The 22,928-nt window shown below is 41.4% G+C and overlaps 1 protein-coding gene across 1 annotated transcript; it reads left to right on the top strand.

The window, feature by feature from the left end:
* The first annotated feature begins 2,554 nt into the window (after positions 1 to 2,554).
* LOC118399964 (potassium voltage-gated channel subfamily A member 2-like) lies at positions 2,555 to 9,422 on the top strand. Its single transcript, XM_035796240.2, has 2 exons — positions 2,555 to 2,982; positions 5,390 to 9,422. The coding sequence occupies exon 2, from the start codon at positions 5,530 to 5,532 to the stop codon at positions 7,006 to 7,008; it is 1,479 nt and encodes a 492-aa protein (XP_035652133.1). The 5' UTR covers positions 2,555 to 2,982; positions 5,390 to 5,529; the 3' UTR covers positions 7,009 to 9,422.
* Positions 9,423 to 22,928: the final 13,506 nt, after the last annotated feature.

Raw genomic sequence — 22,928 nt, 5'->3', positions numbered from 1 at the left:
ATGAATGAACATCTATCACAAAACACCCAAAAGTGTGTCATGATATTTGGGGATTTTCATTGGGTCTACACTTTTGTAGTCTGAATTAATTGATGTGTCTTGCTGACAAAAAAAATACCTTTTTCTGTAGAAAGAAAAGTTGGGACACCCGGAAACTGGCTGAGATACGGGACTGTCCTGGGATGACAAGTGCAGCCACATACATTTTTTTCAAATGACAGAAGTGACATATTTACCACTGTATCAGTACAAATGGCATTTTAAACAAATAGGATAATGGTTGAATGAGCATTATTTAGAGACCCCCCCGCCCAAAGTTTGACTTTGTTCCATTTAAGGGGACTCATGTCTCATTCAGGGAGTCTGAGACCCCCCTGGGCCCCCCGTAATTCGCACTCTGATCCTCCCCCTGTGTACAGCATGCATTGTTTTGTAAGATATGAACAAGCGGCATTCCATTGTAATCTATTCATCCTGGTATCTCTCTTAACTTTAACTCTCACAGTCACACAATAATAATGTTTAGTCAATACCACCTGCAAACGTTTTTTTCATAGACGTTTCACTTGACATCATGTAAAGTGTATTCGTGGCCTTGAAATTGTGGAATAAAGCAGACTATAACTTTCTATGAGTCATCACATCCCAAGGGGGCAGAACCAGAGTATACACGGCTAGTTCACAAGGCTGTGAAATTGGAAAAACTAAAGACAAACTCTATGCACTCTCTCAAGGAACACGTCTGCCTTGTCACTCATAATTTCATTAATTTTTTATAACTATTAGTGGTTCTGGAAGTCCCTGATTAAATCCTTGCCCATGGAATCACAGTTATAGTGTAGTGTGAGTCCTTCACAGTAGCTGGCTCTGTGAGTGTTACAGTGTTATGACTGGCTGTTTTGTTTTCTGCCAGTAGAAACTGTGGCCATACATGTTCACTGCCTTCTGATGACTGGAAAAGCACTCCATATGAGAATGAAAAACGGAGAATTATTTAATTGAATCGATATTATGTAGCTCTCTATTTTGAAATGCATTAAATCTTTGTTGGATGCCCCTATTGATGACAATATGATGGTGCAGAACAGAACAAAACACTACATGGCTGCTGTGTCAAGTCAAATGAAGAAATCCTCAATTATGAAACCGCCTCTCCCTAGCTGTCACCCTCATTTTTGAGAAGTGTCACAGTTTCATAGGGACAGAACACTTTTGGGGGAAGACTTTCATAGCAGAAGCCTTTTGAAGTCATGCATGAGATTGCGTCAGATAACAAAATAGTCGTTTACAGTGTTTGGCCTACAGCGTAATACAATCAGATAGTTACGCATTTACATAGTAAACACTGTTAACTGGGTCGTGCATAATGATAGACTGCATTTCATATTAATATACAATGATTAGCTATAATTTAAGTCCAAGACCCGTTCCCTTTAAAACCCACGCTGCAGATAAGTGATGAGTGGCAGGGCTACAGTGTGTTTTCTCGCCCATTCTCCATCCCTAGTCTCTTTGTATGCATATCACTGCACGACTGATGGTTTGAAGCTTTAGGTTACACCAGGCTAATGGCTACCACTGATCCTTAGAAATACTGAGACCTTGGGGTAATTAAGCATGTTTTACCCCCAGCTAAACAGAGAACCAGGAAGGTGATGCCACTGATTCGGGGTTCTGGCACTGAGGAATTGCATAATCTGGCTCTCAGTCCAGGGTGATTCTTCATGCATGTCATCTCAAATCAATGTCGGAAAATGCCGTTCTCTTTACAATGTATAACGAGGCTGCAATGCATGCATGGTTTTAAGAACGATCCTCTCTTCATAGACACGCACAGTTATAGCCCCCTGCATGTGTATATCTGTGAGCATTCTGCGTTTTAAACGCTGTGGCGTTTTCAATTAAGGAGAAAATAATGCACGGATTGTGATTTTCTTATTGTGCACTTGTCTCTTATTGAGCTCTTGTCAATAGCCTACGCATGACTTGTAACCCACTGGGCACAAACATAAATTCAACGTCTAGTTTTGATTTACATTTGGTTGAGTTGTCACCTAATGTGAATTCAACGTCACATCAACCAACATCTTCACCCTTTAATCTAGTTTAAAAGTTGGGAGAAACAAAATACGAAATTCCCTTAAATTGCTGACTTTTTGCAAATACAATCAGTTTGTCATCACATTGACATTTTTGGTTGAAATTACGTGGAAACAACATTGATTCAACCTGTATTTCTCAGTGGGAATTTATTTAATCTACTTTTAATAATCAAACATGTAATTAGTAAACTAGGTTTATAGTGATGAGTCATGGTTGCAGATGGAGGTCTTTTAAAATGAGAAAAATATCGGAAAACTGATAGATTATCCTTGCTTGGTTACTCAAACCGTATCCATCAACACAATGTATTAACCCCGTTGGGATTCTATCTTTCTCAGTGTTCGCATGTTGTCCTTATTTACATATATATGTTTTGTCATATCACACGTTGTAATACAAGTCCGCCTCTACGCCACCTCCCCTCCTTGCTTTTTTCTTTGCAGATGTTGCCACTGAGTACCGTACGAGGTCCATTACCTGATGCGGTCAACGTCATATAGCGGCTAAGGACACTTAATGATGCATGGGATTCTGCAGATTTTTAGCACATTTGGACATCACCAGAAGTACCAGTCCTCCAGTACGGAACCTATCTCCTCCGTGTTTGCCAGTCGCCACCCTACCACAACCTGCGCGAAGAACTAAGACTGGGAGGTGGAGGCGAGGACACACCCGCATACTGTAGCTCTCCAACACCGGTGCACGCGTGGTGATGCTGCAGACAACAGGATTATCTGATTAACGGTGCAGAGTAGGACATATATTTTTCTTCTTCTCGGGAAATAAAACACACCGTTGGCCGCTGGCAATTTACCCCATTATATCAGGTGACAAATGGGAACAGCAACTAACACCCAGTTTTGAACAAGGTGACTGCTGGTATGTATGTTTTTAATATGTCTGTTTGTTTTGCTATAGGCTACATCACTTTCACTTGGTAAAGTATAATCGACCTCTGCAGTAGAGGGGATACAGTAACGTTAGATGACCATTGAACAAAACAGCGATTTGATGCTCAGTATTTATCAATTGAATAGTGTTTCTGGGATACTTCGGGATTTTGGCAATGAAGCCATGAATCTATTTCCCCAGAGCCAGATTAACTCCTGGGTACCATTTTTTCTATCTCTGTGTGCGGTTTGAAGGAACTTGCTATCTTGCCTTAGCGCAATGACTTGAAGTCTATGGTAAGAGCTAGCTGTTTAGCATTGTCTCGAAACGACCTCTTAACTTCCTTCACACTGGATGCAGAGACATGCAAACGGTAACGATGAGTTCATCTGACATTGGGGAAGTAGATAAAGCACTTTGTTGCCAAAAATCCCAAAGTATCCCTAACAAAACTATGCATCTTTATGGCAGATACAAGAGATGGTGTTGGAGGGCAGAGACAGAAGAGATTTCTCTTGAAACCTATTTCCTACTGCAGTTGAATAATGTATAGATGTTTTTGAATATTGCAGAGACATGTACCATTTGAGACCAGTCTAAAATGCTTCAACAAAACTGTCTTAAAGTGAATGATGAATAAGTGACATTGAGGGTTTCATGGAACATAAAAACAAATTGTGCATACATTTCACGATTCAGTTATTGCTTTTCAGTGATCAAATCAAATTCAATTGTATTTGTCCCATGCGCCAAATACAACAGGTGTAATAGACCTTACAGTGAAATGCTTACTTACAAGCCCTTAACTAACAATGCAGTTTTGAGGAAATACCTAACAAAAAGTAATAGATAAGAATAAAAATAATAATTAAAGAGCAGCAGTAAATAAAAATTGCGGAGCTGTATACATGGTGGTACAGGTACAGAGTCAATGTGCGGGTGCACCGGTGTCGAGGTAATTGAGGTAATATGTATATGTGGGGGGTGCAAATAGTCTGGGTAGCCATTTGATTAGCTGTTCAGGAGTCTTATGTCTTGGGAGCAGAAGCTATTTAGGAGCCTCTTGGACCTAGACTTGGCGCTCCGGTACTGCTTGCCCGTGCGGTAGCAAAGAGAACAGTCTATGACTAGGGTGGCTGACAATTTTTAGGGCCTTCCCTTGACACCGCCTGGTATAGAGGTCCTGGTATAGAAGCTTGGCCCCGGTGATGTACTGGGCCGTACGCAACGATAAGCTAGATAAGGTCTATCTGTATAGATTTGGTGCCTTTACAGCATAGACATATTCATGCATTATTTCACGGCAGGAGGTGAATTGATATTGTCCATGGCAGGGGATCAGAAAGAGCACTACAATATCTATGCGAGTTGTAAACTAGTTGGCTGCATTGCGCTCTGGGTATACAATACATTTCCCCATTAATATGCAAACGTTTATGTGTGTTTTAGAGTGCCCGAATGCTTTGGTTGTAGCCTACAGAAGTATATTTTATTTGATGTCAGTGTTCCATTACAGTATAAAACAGTCGCTCCAAATGTGTTGGGACAGTTATTTTGTTGTTGTTTTGGCTCTGTACACCAGCACTTTGCATTTGAAGTGATACCGTGACTATGAGGTTAAAGTGCAGGCAGACAGTTTAATTTGAGGTTATTTTCATCCATATTGGGGGAAACGTTTAGAAATGACATGGCTTTGTTTTTGTGCATAGTCCTCCCATTTTAGGGGACCAAAAGTATTTGGACAAATTCAATTATATGTGTATTAAAGTCGTCAGAAGTTTAGTATTTGGACCCAGATTTGTAGCATGCAATGGTTACGTCAAGCATGTGACTCTATACACTTGTTGAATGCATTTGCTGTTTGTTTTGGTTGTTTCAGATCATTTGGTTCCCAATAGAAATGAATGGTAAATCATGTAATGTGTCATTCCCCAAGTCACTTTTATTGTAAATAAGAATCGAATATGTTTCTAGACACTTCTACGTGAATGTGGATGCTACCATGATTATGGATTATCCTGAATGGATCGTGAATAATGATCAGTGAGAAAGTTACTGGTGTACCAATATCATACCCCGGGGGAAAAAATGCTGACCTCCCCTGTTATTGTAATGGTGAGAGGTTAGCATTTTTAGGGGGGTGTATGATATTTATGCCTCTTGTAACTTTCTCACTCATCGTTATTCACGATTAATTCAAGATAATCCATAATCACGGTAGCATCCACAGTGCCAAAAGAAAAATGTATCACTGTCCCAATACTTTTGGAGCTCACTGTACATGGCTTGAGGACAGACAGACAGGCTAACACAAATTCTATCAAATGAATTTCTTATGTTATACCAATATGTTATATTATTTAAATTATCTCTGCTATCTCTCTATCCCTTTCAGACGGATCAATCCATGAGGTGACATCCTGTGAGATCCTGTGGCCGCCCGGTCTTTACGGCATTGAATCCCCTCCCTCTCCTCCGTCCCCCTCCCAGCAGTTTCCTGGCTGAAAAGCGCAGGCTCCCTGCTCCCCCAGCAGAATGACTGTAGCCACTGGCGACCCCTCTGACGAGGCGGCAGCGCACCCGGGGAACGAGTACGACCCTGACGCTGACCACGAGTGCTGCGAGAGAGTGGTCATCAACATCTCTGGGCTGCGTTTTGAGACACAGCTTAAAACCCTCTCCCAGTTCCCCGACACTCTGCTGGGGGACCCCAAAAAGAGGATGCGCTACTTCGACCCACTGAGGAACGAGTATTTCTTCGACCGGAGCCGCACCAGCTTTGATGCCATTCTCTATTTTTACCAGTCAGGAGGGAGGCTACGGCGGCCGGCCAATGTGACCCTCGATATTTTCTCAGAGGAGATCCGTTTCTATGAGCTGGGGGATGAGGCCATTGAGCTCTTCAGAGAGGATGAGGGTTTTGTCAAGGAGGAAGAGAGGCCACTTCCTGACAATGAGTTTCAGAGGCAAGTGTGGCTGCTCTTTGAGTACCCAGAGAGCTCGGGTCCCGCTAGGATTATCGCTATCATCTCCGTCATGGTCATCCTCATCTCTATCGTAAGCTTCTGCCTGGAAACCTTGCCCATCTTCCGCAACGACGACGACGAACCGCACAGTGTCTTTGACACCAATACCAACACCACAATCTACTTCACGTCCACCTACTTCACCGACCCATTCTTCATCCTGGAGACGCTCTGCATCATCTGGTTCTCCTTTGAGTTCCTGGTGCGCTTGTTCGCCTGCCCCAGCAAATCGGGCTTTTTTGGTAACGTCATGAACATCATTGATGTTGTTGCCATCATCCCTTACTTCATCACCTTGGCCACAGAGCTGGCTGAGAAACCAGAGGATGGCCAGGCGGGTCAGCAAGCCATGTCCCTGGCGATTCTCAGGGTCATCCGTCTAGTGCGAGTCTTCCGAATTTTCAAGCTCTCGCGACACTCCAAGGGGCTTCAGATCCTGGGCCAAACCCTGAAAGCTAGTATGAGGGAGCTCGGTCTGCTGATCTTCTTCCTCTTTATTGGAGTCATACTTTTCTCCAGTGCTGTCTACTTTGCGGAAGCTGATGAGCCCGAATCGCAATTTGAAAGCATCCCAGACGCCTTCTGGTGGGCTGTTGTCTCCATGACGACAGTAGGGTATGGTGACATGGTCCCGACCACCATTGGTGGCAAGATTGTGGGCTCCCTCTGTGCCATTGCAGGTGTGCTGACAATTGCCTTGCCTGTGCCTGTCATTGTTTCCAACTTCAACTACTTCTACCACCGTGAGACAGAGGGCGAGGAGCAGGCCCAGTGCCTAGGCCCAGTCACCAAAGAGGACTCGAATGAAGAGCTGAAAAAGAGCCGGAGCGGCTCAACCATTAGTAAATCAGACTACATGGAGATCCAGGAAGGGGTGAACAACAGTATTGAGGACATCCCTGAAGAGAACCTCAAGACTCAGGCCAACTGCACGACGTTGGCCAACACAAACTATGTCAACATCACCAAAATGCTCACAGACGTGTAGCCAGCCGGCAGGCATTGTCCTCTCGGTGAGGTTGAGGGGTCAAAGGATAGGACAGGTGTGTAAGCCTCCTTTTTCACATGTGCTGCTGGAATATCAAGGCAATAGATTCAGGACGTATACCTGTACTCGTCTCTTGTGAGTGGTGAGAAACACCAGAGACCATGTGCTCACTCCTCCCCTAACACCCCCTGTTAGCTCGTCACACCTTGCCCTCAAACTGACCTTCTGTCAGATTTCAAATCTTATAATCCACATTTTGCTTGTTGATGTCTGCATGGAGTTGGCTTTGTCAGTGTGACTTTTTCAAATAACCTGTTCACAACAGTAGTACAAAAAAAGAGGAGAAATGTAGTTAAAAAAAACACACCACCAACACTGCTTCAGCCCCCCTGTGCCGGCCCCTACCCTGGTCTCCCTTCATTGCTAAAGGCACACTGCGCTTCTGAAGAGTCTTGTTTGCGTGTTACAATATGCTGCTTCCTGGAGCAAGCGAAAAAAAAACCCGTTCTGTGGTGAACTACTTGGAGATTACAGAACGTGTGAGCATTAAGCAAGCGTGCTGCGCTGCTGAGGCCTGTCATGACCTGAGTCGGAGGAGTGTGATACTGTAGTAGCAATCCACACGATTTACGGGATATCAGCTCCATAAGCTTATGATGGTTTGACTTATTTTCTTCAGTAGACATCAGTATCTGATGAATGACTGAGAATGTCCTTGACTTTTCACTGCTTTAGTCTTACATGATGTATGTGTTTACTGTACATTGCAATGCAAGCATCCCTCCTCCACTCACCTGCATCAGTCTGAACCAGTCTTGCTGCAGATTTGAGGACAAAGTGAATGTCTCTTCCTCTTTCATAAAAAAAAAGAAGTGTACTCATTTACATACAGATAGGTAAGTAGTTGTGACTGTAACCGATACAGTAGCTAGATACGGTAGGAAATGTAGGTAGTTGATTGTTGCATGGAGTTCTTAACTGAATGAGTGTTCTCACTCCCACAACTATCATTGCTCCAAAGACACAGTTTATTGTCTTGCTCTCTATAACCTTCTATCATACATGTGAAGGGGTGACTATAAAGTGGGTATCATACATGTAAGTATTCACCCCCCCCATGGATTTTCTCACGTTTTGTTGCCTTACAAAGTGGGATTGAAATAGAATTCATTGTGATTTTTTTTTAGCCAATGATCGACATAAAATACTCCAGAATGTCAGAGTAAAAAAAAAACATTTAAACACAATTTGACAAAGTATTCACTCCTTTTGTTTACTCAAGCCTAAATGAGTTCAGGAGTAACATTTGTCTTAACAAATCACATAATCACTTACATGGACTCACTCTGTGTGAAATTATAGGGGTTGACATGACATTTGAATAACTACCCCTTCCGCTATCCCCCATATACAGTATACAACATCTGTAACTTCCCTCAGTCAAGTATTGAACCTCGAGCACAGATTCAACTACAAAGACCAGGGAGATTTTCAGAAGCCTCATAAAGAAGGACAGGGATTGGTAGATGGGTAACAATAACAAAGTAGACATTGAATATCTCTGTAAGCATGGTCAAGTGAATAATTCTGCTGTTAGATTAGGTATTCAATCACCTAGACACGTCAAACATACAGTCGTCCTTCTAGACTGAGCTGCAGGGCAGGAAGGAAACTGCTCAGGGATGTCACCCTGAGGCCATTGGTGATTTTTTTAAACGGTTACAGATTTCAATGGCTGTGATGGGAGAGAACTGATCAACAACATTGTAGTGACTGCACAAAAATGACTTAAAAATAAGAATCCACATTTTCAGAATATAAATATTGCAAAACATGCATCATGTATGCAACAAGGCACTACATTAATACAGAAAGAAAACATGTTTGGGGAAAATCCAACAGAACACATCACTGGCTGCATCATGGTATGGGTATGCTTGAAATAGGCAAAGACTGCTGAGTTTTTCAGGATAAAAATAAATGGGATGAAGCTAATCACTGGCAAAATCCTAGAGAAAAACCTGCTTCAGTCTGCTTTACACCAGACAATGGGAGATTAATTCACCTTTCAGCAGGACAATAAACAACAACACAAGTGCAAATCTTACACTGGAGTTGCATACCAAGAAGACAGTGAAAGTTCTTAGTGGCCAAGTTACAGTTCTGACTTAAATCTGCTTGAAAATCTATGGCAGTACTTGAAAATTGCAGTCTAGCCATGATCCCCAACACCTTGACAAAGCTTGAATGATTTTGAAAATAATAATGGACAAATGTTGCACAATGCAGGTGTACAAAGATCCCAGAGACTTACCCAGAAAGACTCATCGCTGCCAATGGTGTTTCAAACATGTGTTGACTCGGGGTGAATACTAGTCTAACTCAAAGTACTGTATTACATTTACATTTAAGTCATTTAGTACTCCAGTACAAATTAGTGCATTCATTATGACATCCAGTGGAACAGCCACTTTACAATAGTGCATCTAAATCTTTTAAGGGGGTGAGAAAACCTATCCTAGGTATTCCTTAAAGAGGTGGGGTTTCAGGTGTCTTTGGAAGGTGGTGATTGACTTGTGTTCCACCATTGGGGAGCCAGAGCAGCGAACAGTTTTGACTGGGCTGACTGTACTTCCTCAGTGGTAGGGAGGCGACCAGAGGTGGATGAACGCAGTGCCCTTGTTTGGGTGTAGGGCCTGATCAGTGGAGGTGACAAGCAAAACCATGGTCTGTATATTAGTGCTTTATTTTTCATTCATCTTTAAAACATTTTGGAACTTTTCTTACACTTTGACATTACAGAGTATTTTGTGTCGATCGTTGACAACAATAAAAAAGACAAAAAAATGACATCTATTTTATTCCCACTTTGTAACACAATCAAATGTGAAGAAATCCAAGGGGGTGAATACTTATAATAGGCACTGTAGGTTATTATCTAACAAGCTACAAGGGTGTCTAAAAGGTTACCATGCCCCAAACCGGCCCTATAGTTTGGAGGATATTGTGTTCCTGACATTTGCCCCAAATATAACATTCCAGCCACACCGCTGAGCTGAAAACATAGAGGTGTTTATATACCGCAGTCATTGCAGCTGAGCTTTAATTTGAGGCAAAATGCATTAGTTAATTACTTACAGTACTCATGCAGTTTAGTTGCTGCATTAATCTCAGTTACAGACAGACTTGTGTGGCCTCGCCTCACGGCTGTCTTGTACAACTGTGTCCATCGTGTCTTCACGATGAGCTATTGGCACAGCTAATGGGACATGTATAAAATGATGCTTCCTCCCTGAACTGCAGTCAATACAAGAAGGCTAACTGAATGCTAACTCTCCTAGTGTTGTATGACCTTAATACATTCACAGAAGCATGTATTTAAGTTCAAGGAAACCTGTGAAAAAACCTACGAAAACTATTTAATAGGATACCTATATTTATCTCAATATACACTTACGTACTTTTAAATGCGATAACAAAGCAATCTGGAATGTATAAGAAGGGGAATTGACATTCAGCTGACGATTTAGAGATGAGGATGACCATGACGGAGATGATAGCGTTAATCCGATAATCCTTGAAGATATGCAGATCGTTGCTATGTTTGCTTTATGATATGAACAATGACACTTGTTATTTCGAGCACTGTTGGGGTAGCCCCATTTCAGGGACTGTCTGTTGGACAGAGTGCCAAAGACATGCATGCGCATAATACCCTAGCCATTTGGCAAGACAAATGGAGGTACAGTAGTATATCTGTGGTAGATGCATCCCTCAATCCCAAAATATGAGCGCTATCTAAATTATGTCCTCGTACTCGAAGGAGAGATGGTTTATATATTGCCAACAGCTGAAGTATGTAGCTGTGCAGCAACTCTTAACTACACAGTTCTAGGTCTCTCATGACATTGCTGAGTCTGCTGCCTTTCTACATCTTTTTCATAGAGGTCTTTAGGGCGCATGAGAGTAATAGCTGTTTTGCCAGTGCAAATTACATGGTAAATGGATTCAGTCTTATTTACCCTTTGGTAAATATTGGTTTGACTCTTAATGTCTAAGGTGTTTCTAATGCGTCTGATCTGTCGGTGGGGATGAGAAAGACCCGTTTACGTTTTTAAGCCTAAATGTCTACTACCATTGCCGCAGTTTGCACTCAGGGTGCCTCGCTAGATAGACAGAAGTGAGGTTCTTATCTCCTGGTCCCTCCCTCTGCCCTTACCATGTTCCTTTCCTGTCTCGTGTCTTCAATTGAAATGAAACGCGTTGGAAAGGAACTTCACTCTGACAATAATCTGGGTCTGGAACCCTGCTTGTTGATGCTTCCATTTACATTATAACAACATGATGTTATTGTGTTCTTACTGTAACACACTTCCCCTCTAACGCACCACCTTGTCCACAACACACATCCTATACATTAACTGTACATGATGTGACTATGTAGGTACACAATTATGTGGTGTTTATTTGTGTGTGTGTGTGTGTGTGTGTGTGTGTGTGTGTGTGTGTGTGTGTGTGTGTGTGTGTGTGTGTGTGTGTGTGTGTGTGTGTGTGTGTGTGTGTGTGTGTGTGTGTGTGTGTGTGTGTGTGTGTGTGTGTGTGTGTGTGTGCCCACCTCTGAATGTCAGTGTCTTAGCTTGGTTGTACTGCTGCATTAAAGTGACAGTGTGCAACCATTCATGCATGTGTGCATATCATTTTAATTATTTTTTACTGCTCACAGTATGACCAAAAATGACCAAATTGTCTATGCATGCAAATGCATTGTATGTTTTTGTATTATTTTTCTATTTATTTTTCCACACACACTGTCAAATTTAGCAACATATCAAAATAGAAGCACTGTTGTTGAGTGTCAATGATTTGCTTTTTAGATGCTCTAAGCACAAGCACAAATGGAGTATACCCATTTGTATCACTGGCCTTTTCAGATTTACTATGTATGTCAAATGTGTATTTGCAAAATGGAGTGTCGCAAAATTGAAAATGTATATTTTGCTTTATAGTAAGCATCTCTATACCATTTTAACTCAAAGTGTACAGAGGGTTCCACCAGCAAAATCACAGTCAGAAGGATTCAGAAAATGCACTGCAAAGTCTATCCAGAGAAGCACTCTAGATTGGAAATATAGACACACATAGGCCTGGGTGTAGAATGGAAGGTGAACTCACAATGTTATTCAATGGAAGGTGACCTCACAATGCAGTTCAATGGAAGGTGACCTCACAATGCAGTTCAATGGAAGGTGACCTCACAATGCAGTTCAATGGAAGGTGACCTCACAATGCAGTTCAATGGAAGATGAACTCACAATGCAGTTCAATGGAAGGTGACCTCACAATGCGATTCAAACAAAGTAGAGTTTCTGCTGTGTGAATTTTTTTCTCCAGATTCTAGGTTTGTTTGAAATGTAATAGTGAGAGTTGTAATCGATGATTAGGGCCCCCCTCCCCCCACACTTTTACAGAGAAATTACAGGCCTCAATTGATTCAATAAATAAGAATACAGGAAAACTGCACTACAGGTTCAAAATTGCTATGCTCTATTGGAGGCCGTAAGTAACTGGGTTAACGGTGAATACTTCCGCAAGCTGTACCTCTCACCAACATTGTCATTGAATGTGAGTGTGAAACTTTCCTGAGTGAAACCGCAGTGTGATTTTCCTTCTGTAACTGTTTGAATTTGGGACACAGTGAAAGCCTTGTTATTGCACCGTATGCTTTCCATCACCAAAAAAGTAAACGTGCAAGTATCTAAACAAGTAGTAGCTATACAATTGACTGTATATGCATGTGTTTTAGAACAAGAGAGTGTGTTTCTGTGGTCTCAAAGTGAATGGTACTGTGGCAACACTGTTACAGTATAGCTGTTTCACCTTCAACCCTCCCACACATCATGGTGGCCTGACTACTACTATCTGCTTTGGTACAAAGGACAATGTTTTTTTTTATTTTTATGAAAAGAAATGTATGGAAATACTGTGCATAACAATATTGGATTAAGAAGACAAAAAAACAGTACTATAATGCTATGCGAAGTCTGGATTTAAAGTAGTATGAACTGCACTTTACAGGAACAAAAAGACAATCTGCAGACAAGAAAAATGCGTCAAACTAAAATGCATATAATCCTTCCAAATGATCATAACCATGATAACAAAGTAATATCAATAATGAAGACAATAATAATTCAACCAAACTGTGTTGTGTGTTTTTAAGGTGTGAGATTACTTTTTGGTGGACTAGCTATATTTTGTTTTTGTTTTATGCCCGTGTCCTTGTGCAATTTCAACATGAATTGTTGTATATGATGCATTGCACCGTAATTAGCACAATTTGATTTGCAGTCTTTGGCTACATGATCAAACAATAACACAATGTCAAAGAGATCTAATGAACCTCAAAACCTGGAAATAAAGAATAGAAAGGCATGCATAGAGATAAAATATAAACTAAATGTAAGTATATACAGTGGGGAGAACAAGTATTTGATACACGGACGATTTTGCAGGTTTTCCTACTTACAAAGCATGTAGAGGTCTGTAATTTGTATCATAGGTACCATTTCAACTGTGAGAGATGGAATCTAAAACAAAAATCCAGAAAATAACATTGTATGATTTTTAAGTAATTAATTTGCATTTTATTGCATGACATAAGTATTTGATACATCAGAAAAGCAGAATTTAATATTTGGTACAGAAACCTTTGTTTGCAAATACAGAGATCATACGTTTCCTGTAGTTCTTGACCAGGTTTGCACACACTGCAGCAGGGATTTTGGCCCACTCCTCCATACAGACCTTCTCCAGATCCTTCAGGTTTCGGGGCTGTCGCTGGGCAATACGGACTTTCAGCTCCCTCCAAAGATTCTCTTTTGGGTTCAGGTCTGGAGACTGTCTAGGCCACTCCAGAACCTTGGGATGCTTCTTACGGAGCCACTCCTTAGTTGCCCTGGCTGTGTGTTTCGGGTCGTTGTCATGCTGGAAGACCCAGCCACGACCCATCTTCAATGCTCTTACTGAGGGAAGGAGGTTGTTGGCCAAGATCTCGCAATACATGGCCCCATCCATCCTCCCCTCAATACGGTGCAGTCGTACGGTGCAGCCCTTTGCAGAAAAGCATCCCCAAAGAATGATGTTTCCACCTCCATGCTTCATGGTTGGGATGATCTTCTTGGGGTTGTACTCATCCTTCTTCTTCCTCCAAACACAGCGAGTGGAGTTTAGACCAAAAAGCTCTATTTTGTCTCATCAGACCACATGACGTTCTCCCATTCCTCCTCTGGATCATCCAGATGGTCATTGGCAAACTTCAGACGGGCCTGGACATGCGCTGGCTTGAGCAGGGGGATTTGAATCCATGACGGCGTAGTGTGTTACTAATGGTTTTCTTTGAAACTGTGGTCCCATCTCTTCAGGTCATTGACCAGGTCCTGCCGTGTAATTCTGGGCTGATCCCTCACCTTCCTCATGATCATTGATGCCCCACGAGGTGAGATCTTGCATGGAGCCCCAGACCGAGGATGATTGAACGTCATCTTGAACTTCTTCCATTTTCTAATAATTGCGTCAACAGTTGTTGCCTTCTCACCAAGCTGCTTGCCTATTGTCCTGTAGCCCATCCCAGCCTTGTGCAGGTCTACAATTTTACCCCTGATGTCCTTACACAGCTCTCTGGTCTTGGCCATTGTGGAGAAGTTGGAGTCTGTTTGATTGAGTGTGTGGACAGGTGTCTTTTATACAGGTAACGAGTTCAAAAAGGTGCAGTTAATACAGATAATGAGTGGAGAACAGGAGGGCTTCTTAAAGAAAAACTAACAGGTCTGTGAGAGCCGGAATTCTTACTGGTTGGTAGGTGATCATATGTCATGCAATAAAATGCAAATGAATTACTTAAAAATCATTCAATGTGATTTTCTGGATTTTTGTTTTGTACCTATGGTAAAAAATTACAGACCTCTACATACTTTGTAAGAAGGAAAACCTGCAAAATCGGCAGTGTATCAAATATTTGTTCTCCCCACTGTATATACAGTACCAGTCAAAAGTTTGGACACACCTACTCATTCAAGGGTTTTCCTTTAATTTTCCTATTTTCTACATTGTAGAACAATAGTGAAGACATCAACACTATGAAATAGCACATATGGAGTCATGTAGCAACCAAAAAGTGTTGAACAAATCTTCAAAGTAGCCACCCTTTGCCTTGATGACAGCTTTGCACACTTGGAATTTTCTCAACCAGCTTCATGAGGGTAGTCACCTGGAATGCATTTCAATTAACAGGTGTGCCTTGTTAAAAGTTCATTTGTGGAATTTCTTTCCTTCTTAATGTGTTTGACCCAATGAGTTGTGTTGTGACGAGGTAGGGATGATATACAGAATATAGCCCTGTTTGGTAAAAGACCAAGTCCATATCGCAAAAACTGCTCAAATAAGCAAAGTCCATCATTACTTTCAGACATAAAGGTCAGTCAATCCGGAAAATGTCAAAAACCATCAGTCGCTATGATGAAACTGGCTCTCATGAGGACCGCCATATGAAAGGAAGACCCAGAGTTACCTCTGCCTCAGAGGATAAGTTCATTAGAGTTACCAGCCTTAGAAATTGCAGTCAAAATAAATGCTTCACAGAGATCAAGTAACAGACACATCTCAGCATCAACTGTTCAGAGCAGACTGCGTGAATCAGTCCTTCATGGTTGAATTGCTGCAAAGAAACCACTACTAAAGGACGCCAATAAGAAGAGGAAACTTACTTGGGCCAAGAAACACGAGCAATGGGCATTAGACCGGTTGAAACCTGTACTTTGGTCTGACGAGTCCAAATTTGTGATTTTTGGTTCCAACCACCGTGTCTTTGTGAGACGCAGGGTAGGTGAACGGATGATCTCTGCATGTGTGGTTCCCACCATGAAACATAGAGGAAGAGGTGTGATGGTGTGGGGGTGCTTTGCTGGTTATACTGTTGTGATTTTTTTAGAATTCAAGGAAGACTTAACCAGTATGGCTACCACAGCATTCTGGAGTGATGCGCCATCCCATCTGGTTTGTGCTTAGTGGGACTATATATATTTTTTCAACAGGACAAACACCTCCAGGCTGTGTAAGGGCTATTTGACAAAGAAGGAGAGTGATGGAGTGCTGCATCAGATGACCTGGCCTCCACAATCACCCGACCTCAACCCAATTGAGATGGTTTGGGACCGCAGAGTGAAGGAAAAACAGCCAAAAAGTGCTCAGCATATATGGGAATTCCTTCAAGACTTTTGGAAAAGCATTCCAGGTGAAGCTGGTTGAGAGAATGCCACGTGTGTAAAGCTGTCATCAAGGCAAAGGGTGGTTACTTTGAAGAATCTATTTGACACTTATTTGGTTACTACATGATTCCACATGTTATTTCATAGTTTTGATGTCTTCACTATTGTTCTACAATGTAGAAAATAGTACAAATTAAGAAAAACCCTTGAATGAGTAGGTGTGTCCAAACGTTTGACTAGTACTGTATATAATGTAACACATTTGAAATCACATACAGTACCTTAGGCTACAATAATTGTTAATGCATATGTATTTGATTATACTTAAGTAATAAGGTTTCCGAGGGGGTGTGGTACAGTATATGGCCAAAATACCACGGCTAAGGGCTGTTCTTATGCACGACGCAACACGGAGTGCCAGGATACAGCCCTTAGCCGTGGTATATTGGTCATATACCACAAACCGCCATGGTGTCTTATTGCTATTACTAACTGGTTAACAAGGTAATTAGAACAGTAAAATAAATGTTTTATCACACCTGTGGTATACAGTCTGAAATACCATGGCTTTCACCCAATCAGCATTCAGGGCTCAAACCACCCAGTCTGTCATTTAATTTTCTAACACATCAATTCAATTAGACATGCATCCAAATGTATCATGGGTCTCACTGAGAATGATGGTCTGTATATTTCATTGTTTGAGAGTGAGAATAATTTGACATTGTATGGAACATCTTTTTAATGCTAACGATGTGAAGGGAAATCTTAGCAGAACCATTGCTAGCTGTTTGTGACGATACAAAGGGCTATGAATCGATCAAAGAACGCTTTGGTGTTATTCTTAGTACATTCAGCCAAGAGTCTTTGTAGCCCTCGGCTGTGTGGAGGACATTTTAAATGCCTCCTGGCATTTTGGTTGCTTCACCCTTTAAGTGCACTGTATATGCTCTTTGCAATTTAGAGAGAGAGCAAGGAATGTACTATTAATAGCCCCTTTGTTGGAGAGAGAGAGAGATTGGGGGAAAGAGAGAGGGAGGGGATATGAGAGAGAGAAAGAGATATGGGAGCGAAAGATAGGGGAGTGGGCGGGAGAGAGACTCGAGCAGGAGAGGAGCGTGAGAGAAGGAGGAGGGGTACATTCTTTAAGGAATCCTTCACAGTGGACTTTCTGACTCTCTTGTCCCAGTCCACCATCGCTTGATAATTAGGGAGGAGACTGAGACGGGCTACAGTAGATGTTTGCATTCATCCATTTCCATGACTCCTTCTCCAAGGGGAAATAGATGCGAGAGAGAGAGAGCATTCGTTGTCAGGCTCATGAATTCTTCCATGGCAGTATCGAGAGAAGCTCTGTTTGCTGCAACCAGATGGCAATTAATCACAGCTATACATCTGGGGTGCTGTTATAGTCTATTCATACTCTACTTCCCTGTCCTAATTGTATTCCATCTATGGTGGGTTGGGTTTCTGTGTCCTCTATGGGATTGCTTACTGTCACCAAAGTATTATAATGTGCCATGACATTTAAGGTGTGACAGAAGTAGTCAGATCCAAATTCAGATTTTATATGAAACATAATGTTTTAGTGCTGCACTGCTCATGCTTGGTACTGTGCATTGGAACTGCAGGCCTATGTTTCTCTGCTGTAGCTATTACAGTAAGTTACTTTGATTCTGAATTGCAGTGCAGCGCTGTGCAGCTCTGCAGCTATGCACCGCGGCTAAAAGGAGAGACAGGAGAAAGAGGGTGTCAGTGAGAGACAGGGAGAGACAAAGAGAGGAGAACGGAACAGAACAGAGCGAGACGGAGATACGGAGAATATTTGTATTTATTATGGTACCCCTACTCTTCCGGGGATCCAGCAAAATCAAGGCAGTTATATACACTTAAAAAAACATTACATTACATTTCAAAATATACTGTATCTACATTACAATATCTATGTGTACGTGTGTGTTTAGTGCAAATGTTGTTGTGTGTGAGTGTGTATGCCTGTGTCTTCACAGTCTCAGCTGTTCTATAAAGGTGCATTTTTATCTGTTTTTTTTAGTTTTTTGAGTTACTTGATGTGGAATAGAGTTCCATGTAGTCATGGCTCTATGTAGTACTGTGTGCTTCCCATGTTCTGTTCTGGACTTGGGGACTGTGAAGAGACCTCTGGTGGTATGTCTTGTGGGGTATGCATGGGTGCCTGAACTGTGTGCCAGTAGTTTAAACAGACCGCTTGGTGCATTCAACATGGCAATACTTCTCACAAGTACAAGTAGTGGGCGGCAGATAGCCTAGTGGTTAGAGTGTTTGGCCAATAACTGAAAAGTTGCTGGTTTGAATCCCTGAGCTGACAAGGTAATACTCTGTCGTTTCATCCCTGAACAAGGAAGTTAACCCACTGTTCCCCAGTAGGCTGTCTTTGTAAATAAGAATTTGTTCTTAACTGACTTGTCTAGTTAAATTGAAGAAAGAAACTAGTGATGAAGTCAATCTCTCCTCTACTTTGAGCCAGGAGAGATTGACATGTATATTATTAACGTTAGGTCTCAGTGTACATTTAAGGGCCAGCCGTGCTGCCCTGTTCTGGGCTAATTGCAATTTCCCTAAGTGTCTCTTTGTGGCACCTGACCACCAGCGGAGGCTGCTGAGGGGAGGATGGCTCATAATAATGGCTGGAACGGCGCAAATGGAATGGTGTCATTTCATTCCACTATTTCCGCTCCAGCCATTACCATGAGCCCGTCCTCCCCAATTAAAGTGCCATCAACCTTCTGTGCTGACTACAGGACTAGAGCCTGTAGGACCTGCCTTGTCAGCCTGGTCTCATAGACTAGATGTAACATATTAAATGTAAATCCGGGACACTGAAATTGTTATGATATGTTATGTTTGGTATGGTTACGTAAGACAATGGTTACTTAACACATGATGGGTGGGTGGGCGTATAACGCGAACCTCTAGCAAACCCAAATGTTGCATGTTTGAATCTCATCACGGACAACTTTAATATTTGAGCAACTTTTCAACTACTTACTAATTTTGAGCTACTTTGGCAATGACTTAGCAAGTTAGCTAACCCTTCCATTAACCTTAATCCTTTAAACTAACTCCTAACTTTAACCCTAACCCGTAGTCTAGCTAATATTAGCCAGCTAGCTAACATTAGCATTAGCTGCCTAGACACCTAGCTAATGTTAGCCACAACAAAATGGAATTCGTAACATATGATACATTTTTCAGATTCATAACAAATAATACTTTTTGAAAATTCGTAACATATTGTAGGTTTTGCAAATTCGTAACATATCATATGAATTGTAATTTGTAACATTATACATATCATCCACAAATTAATACATACCATACGAAACTTAAAATATCATACAAAATGTAGTACTTTATCATGGACAGACCTCTCCTCATCTTAGCTGCTGTTGCATCAATATATTTTGACCATGACAGTTCACAATCCAGTGTTACTCCATAAAGTTTTGTCTGCTCAACTTTCTCAATTATGCACATGTTTAATTGCAATATTTTCTTAGGGTTTAGGGTTTAATGAATGATTTGTCCCAAATACAATGCTTTTAGTTTTTAAAATATTTAAGACTAAATTATTTCTTGCACCCATTCTGAAACTGACTGCAGTTTTTTGTTAAGTGTTGGAGTCATTTCACTTGCTGTGGTAGCTGACAGGTATAGTTTTGAGTCATCAGCATACATAGACACACAGGCTTTACGTAGAGATTGTGGCATTTCATTGGTAAAGTTTGAAAAAAAGAGAATGACCTAGTCAACTGCCCTGGGGAATGCCTGGCTCTACCAGGATTATGTTGGAGAGGCTTCCATTAAAGAACCCCCTCCGTGTTTTGTTAGACCGGTAACTCTCAATCCACAATATAGTAGGAGATGTAAAGCCATAACACATACGTTTTTCCAACAGCAGTGGAAAAACAGTGAAGTATAACAAAACAGCTCCCACAATCTTTTTATAATCAATCTCTCTCAGCCAATCATCAGTCATTTCTGTAAGTGCCATACATGTTGAATTCCCTTCCCTATAAGTGGCTGTTTGAGCCAGAAAAGAAGAGTGCTTTGCTATTCTTGGCTAGCAGAATGACTTTTGCTTCCCTCCAGGCCTGAAGGCGCTCACTTTCGTCTAAACTTAGATTGAAGAGATGGCAAATAGGAGTGGCAATATCGTCCACTATCATCCTCGTTAATTTTCTATCCAAGTTGTCAGACCCAGGTGATTTGTCATTGTTGATAGACAACAATAATTTTTTCACTTCTTCCACACTCATTTTACGGAATTCAAAGTGACAATGCTTGTCTTTCGTAATTTGCTGCATGGATGTGTAGGTTCAGAATTTGTTATTGGCATATCATGCCTATATTTTCTAATCTTGCCAATGAAAAAAATCATTAAAGTAGTTGGCAGTATCAGTTGGTGTTGTGATGAATAAGCCATCTGATTCAATCAATGATGGAGCAGATTTCGCCTTTTTGCCCAAAACTTCATTTAAGTTGCTCCAAAGCTTTTTAATACAATTCATTATATAATGTATTGTTGTTTGATAGTACAATTTCTTCTTTTTGTTCAGTTTAGTCACATGATTTCTCAATTTACAGTACGTTTGCCAATCGGCAGTGCAGCTAGACTTATGTGCCATTCCTTTTGCCTCATTCCTTTTGCCTCATCCATCTCAACCATTTTACAGTCATTTTCTTAATGGGTACATGCTTATTAGTAACTGGAATAAGCAATTTCATAAATGTGTCAAGTTTAGGACATGGTTGCTCCTCGTCATACACCACAGACCAGCAAACACTATTTACATATTCAACATAGGAATCACTACAAAACTTGTGGTATGACTTCTTATACACTATATTAGTACCAGCCTTTGGAACTTTGGTTTTCCTAGAATGGCTACTATATTGTGATCACTACATCCAATGGATTTGGATACTGCTCTAGGGCAGATTTCTGCAGCATTAGTAAAGATGTGATCAATACATGTGGACGATTTCATTCCTGTGCTGTTTGTAAATACCCTGGAAGGTTGACTGATAGCCTGAACCAGGTTGCAGACACTGGTTACAGTTTGAAGCTTTTTCTTGAGAGGGCAGCTTGATGAAAGCCTGTCAATATTTAGGTCACCCAGAAAATATACCTCTCCGTTGACATCACATACATTATGAAGCATTTCACACATATTATCCAGATACTGACTGTTAACACTTGTTGGTCTATAGCAGCTTCCCACAAGAATGGGCTTCAGGTGAGGCAGGTGAACCTCAACAAGGGGTATACTGTAGTTCGCAATCGTTAGCTAACATATTCCATTTGTCTTGTGTTAGCGAATGGTCTGAGATGGTAATGTGCAGTGAACGTGAGTGTCTGTTTCGGGTCTAAACTGCCAATGCAAATAATCAAGTGGCCAGGTAGGCTTTCTATTACATGTAGTAGGAATAGCTAAATTATTGCAGCTACAATTTCACATTAAGCCTTACCAAAAATATCTGTTTGATGTTTCTCCGTGACATTTTGGAATGTTCATTCAAATCGTTCAACTGACATTGTCACTTAAGTAACAAAGTCGAACTGAAGCTGTGTTGAACTCAACTCTGTAGCCATATTACTTCAACAGCATTTGACATGAGATCCTTTCGAAGCGATACAGGAATATCCCTCCCAACATAAACGGCAACACCACCATTGGCATTCCTGTCTCTTCTGAACATGTTGAAACCATGTATTGCTACCACTGAATCATCAAAGGTATAATCTAATTGAGTTCCAGAGATGGTCAGTATATGAACTTGATCTGTTACTAGCAAGTTATCGATTTCATGAACCTTGTTTCTTAGAATACATATGTTACTGTTGATCTATTTCTAGCACTTTTCTGGTATTCTTGATTGTTTTTATTGCTTTACTGGGAGGCTTATCAGAGGTAGACATGACAGTGATATTTATGTTAGAGCTGATAGCGCAGGGTGAGATGCACACAGTGTACTTCCTACTAGGGTCTCAGTGCTCACAGTATAACTCAGGTTCATAGGCACCTGATTACTGCACACAATAGCTGTTGGATTGACAGATGCATTCCGTGGAGTTAGAGGGACATAAATTAGGTTACTTACATTATGATTGCCAACGCCCCTGGGACTATGTTCATTTGCAGCGGCACTACTACAACAGTGACACAATGGTAGGAATTATCTGAGCAGGGTATGGGTCACTGTTAAGTCATTGTCTCAACGCAGCCTTGAAATGTGCGGACAGGGTGCAGGAGAGAAGATGATTTGGATGGACTCCATCATTACTGTAGAGCATATTCTGTTTCCAAAAAGTGTCAAAGTTATCTATAAAAGTTATGCCAACAGATCTACACACTTTAACCAGGTGTGTAATGCTAGTAGCCTGCTGAATCTTTCACACCCATGGCCCAGCGATGGTACCGGGCCTGAAATAACTGGCCACCTTTTGGAATCTTTCAGCGCAAGGATCAGTTCTTTAAAATCCATTGGGCAGGGAGAGACAGGGAGAAACAGAGAAAAGAGAGGAGGGAGAGACAGGGAAGCAAGGAGAGGAGGGCATGGAGAGACAGAGAAAGGAGAGACAGGTGGGCAGGGAGAGACAGGAAACAATGAAAG

Source organism: Oncorhynchus keta, chromosome 21, assembly GCF_023373465.1.
Source record: "Oncorhynchus keta strain PuntledgeMale-10-30-2019 chromosome 21, Oket_V2, whole genome shotgun sequence".
Taxonomy (NCBI): domain Eukaryota; kingdom Metazoa; phylum Chordata; class Actinopteri; order Salmoniformes; family Salmonidae; genus Oncorhynchus; species Oncorhynchus keta.
Note: the sequence above shows the minus strand (reverse complement) of the source record. Positions and strands in the feature narration are given on the sequence as shown.

Excerpts from the sequence above, each read along its gene's own strand:
- LOC118399964 (XM_035796240.2), top strand. The coding sequence starts at position 5,530 with ATGACTGTAGCCACTGGCGACCCCTCTGACGAGGCGGCAGCGCACCCG.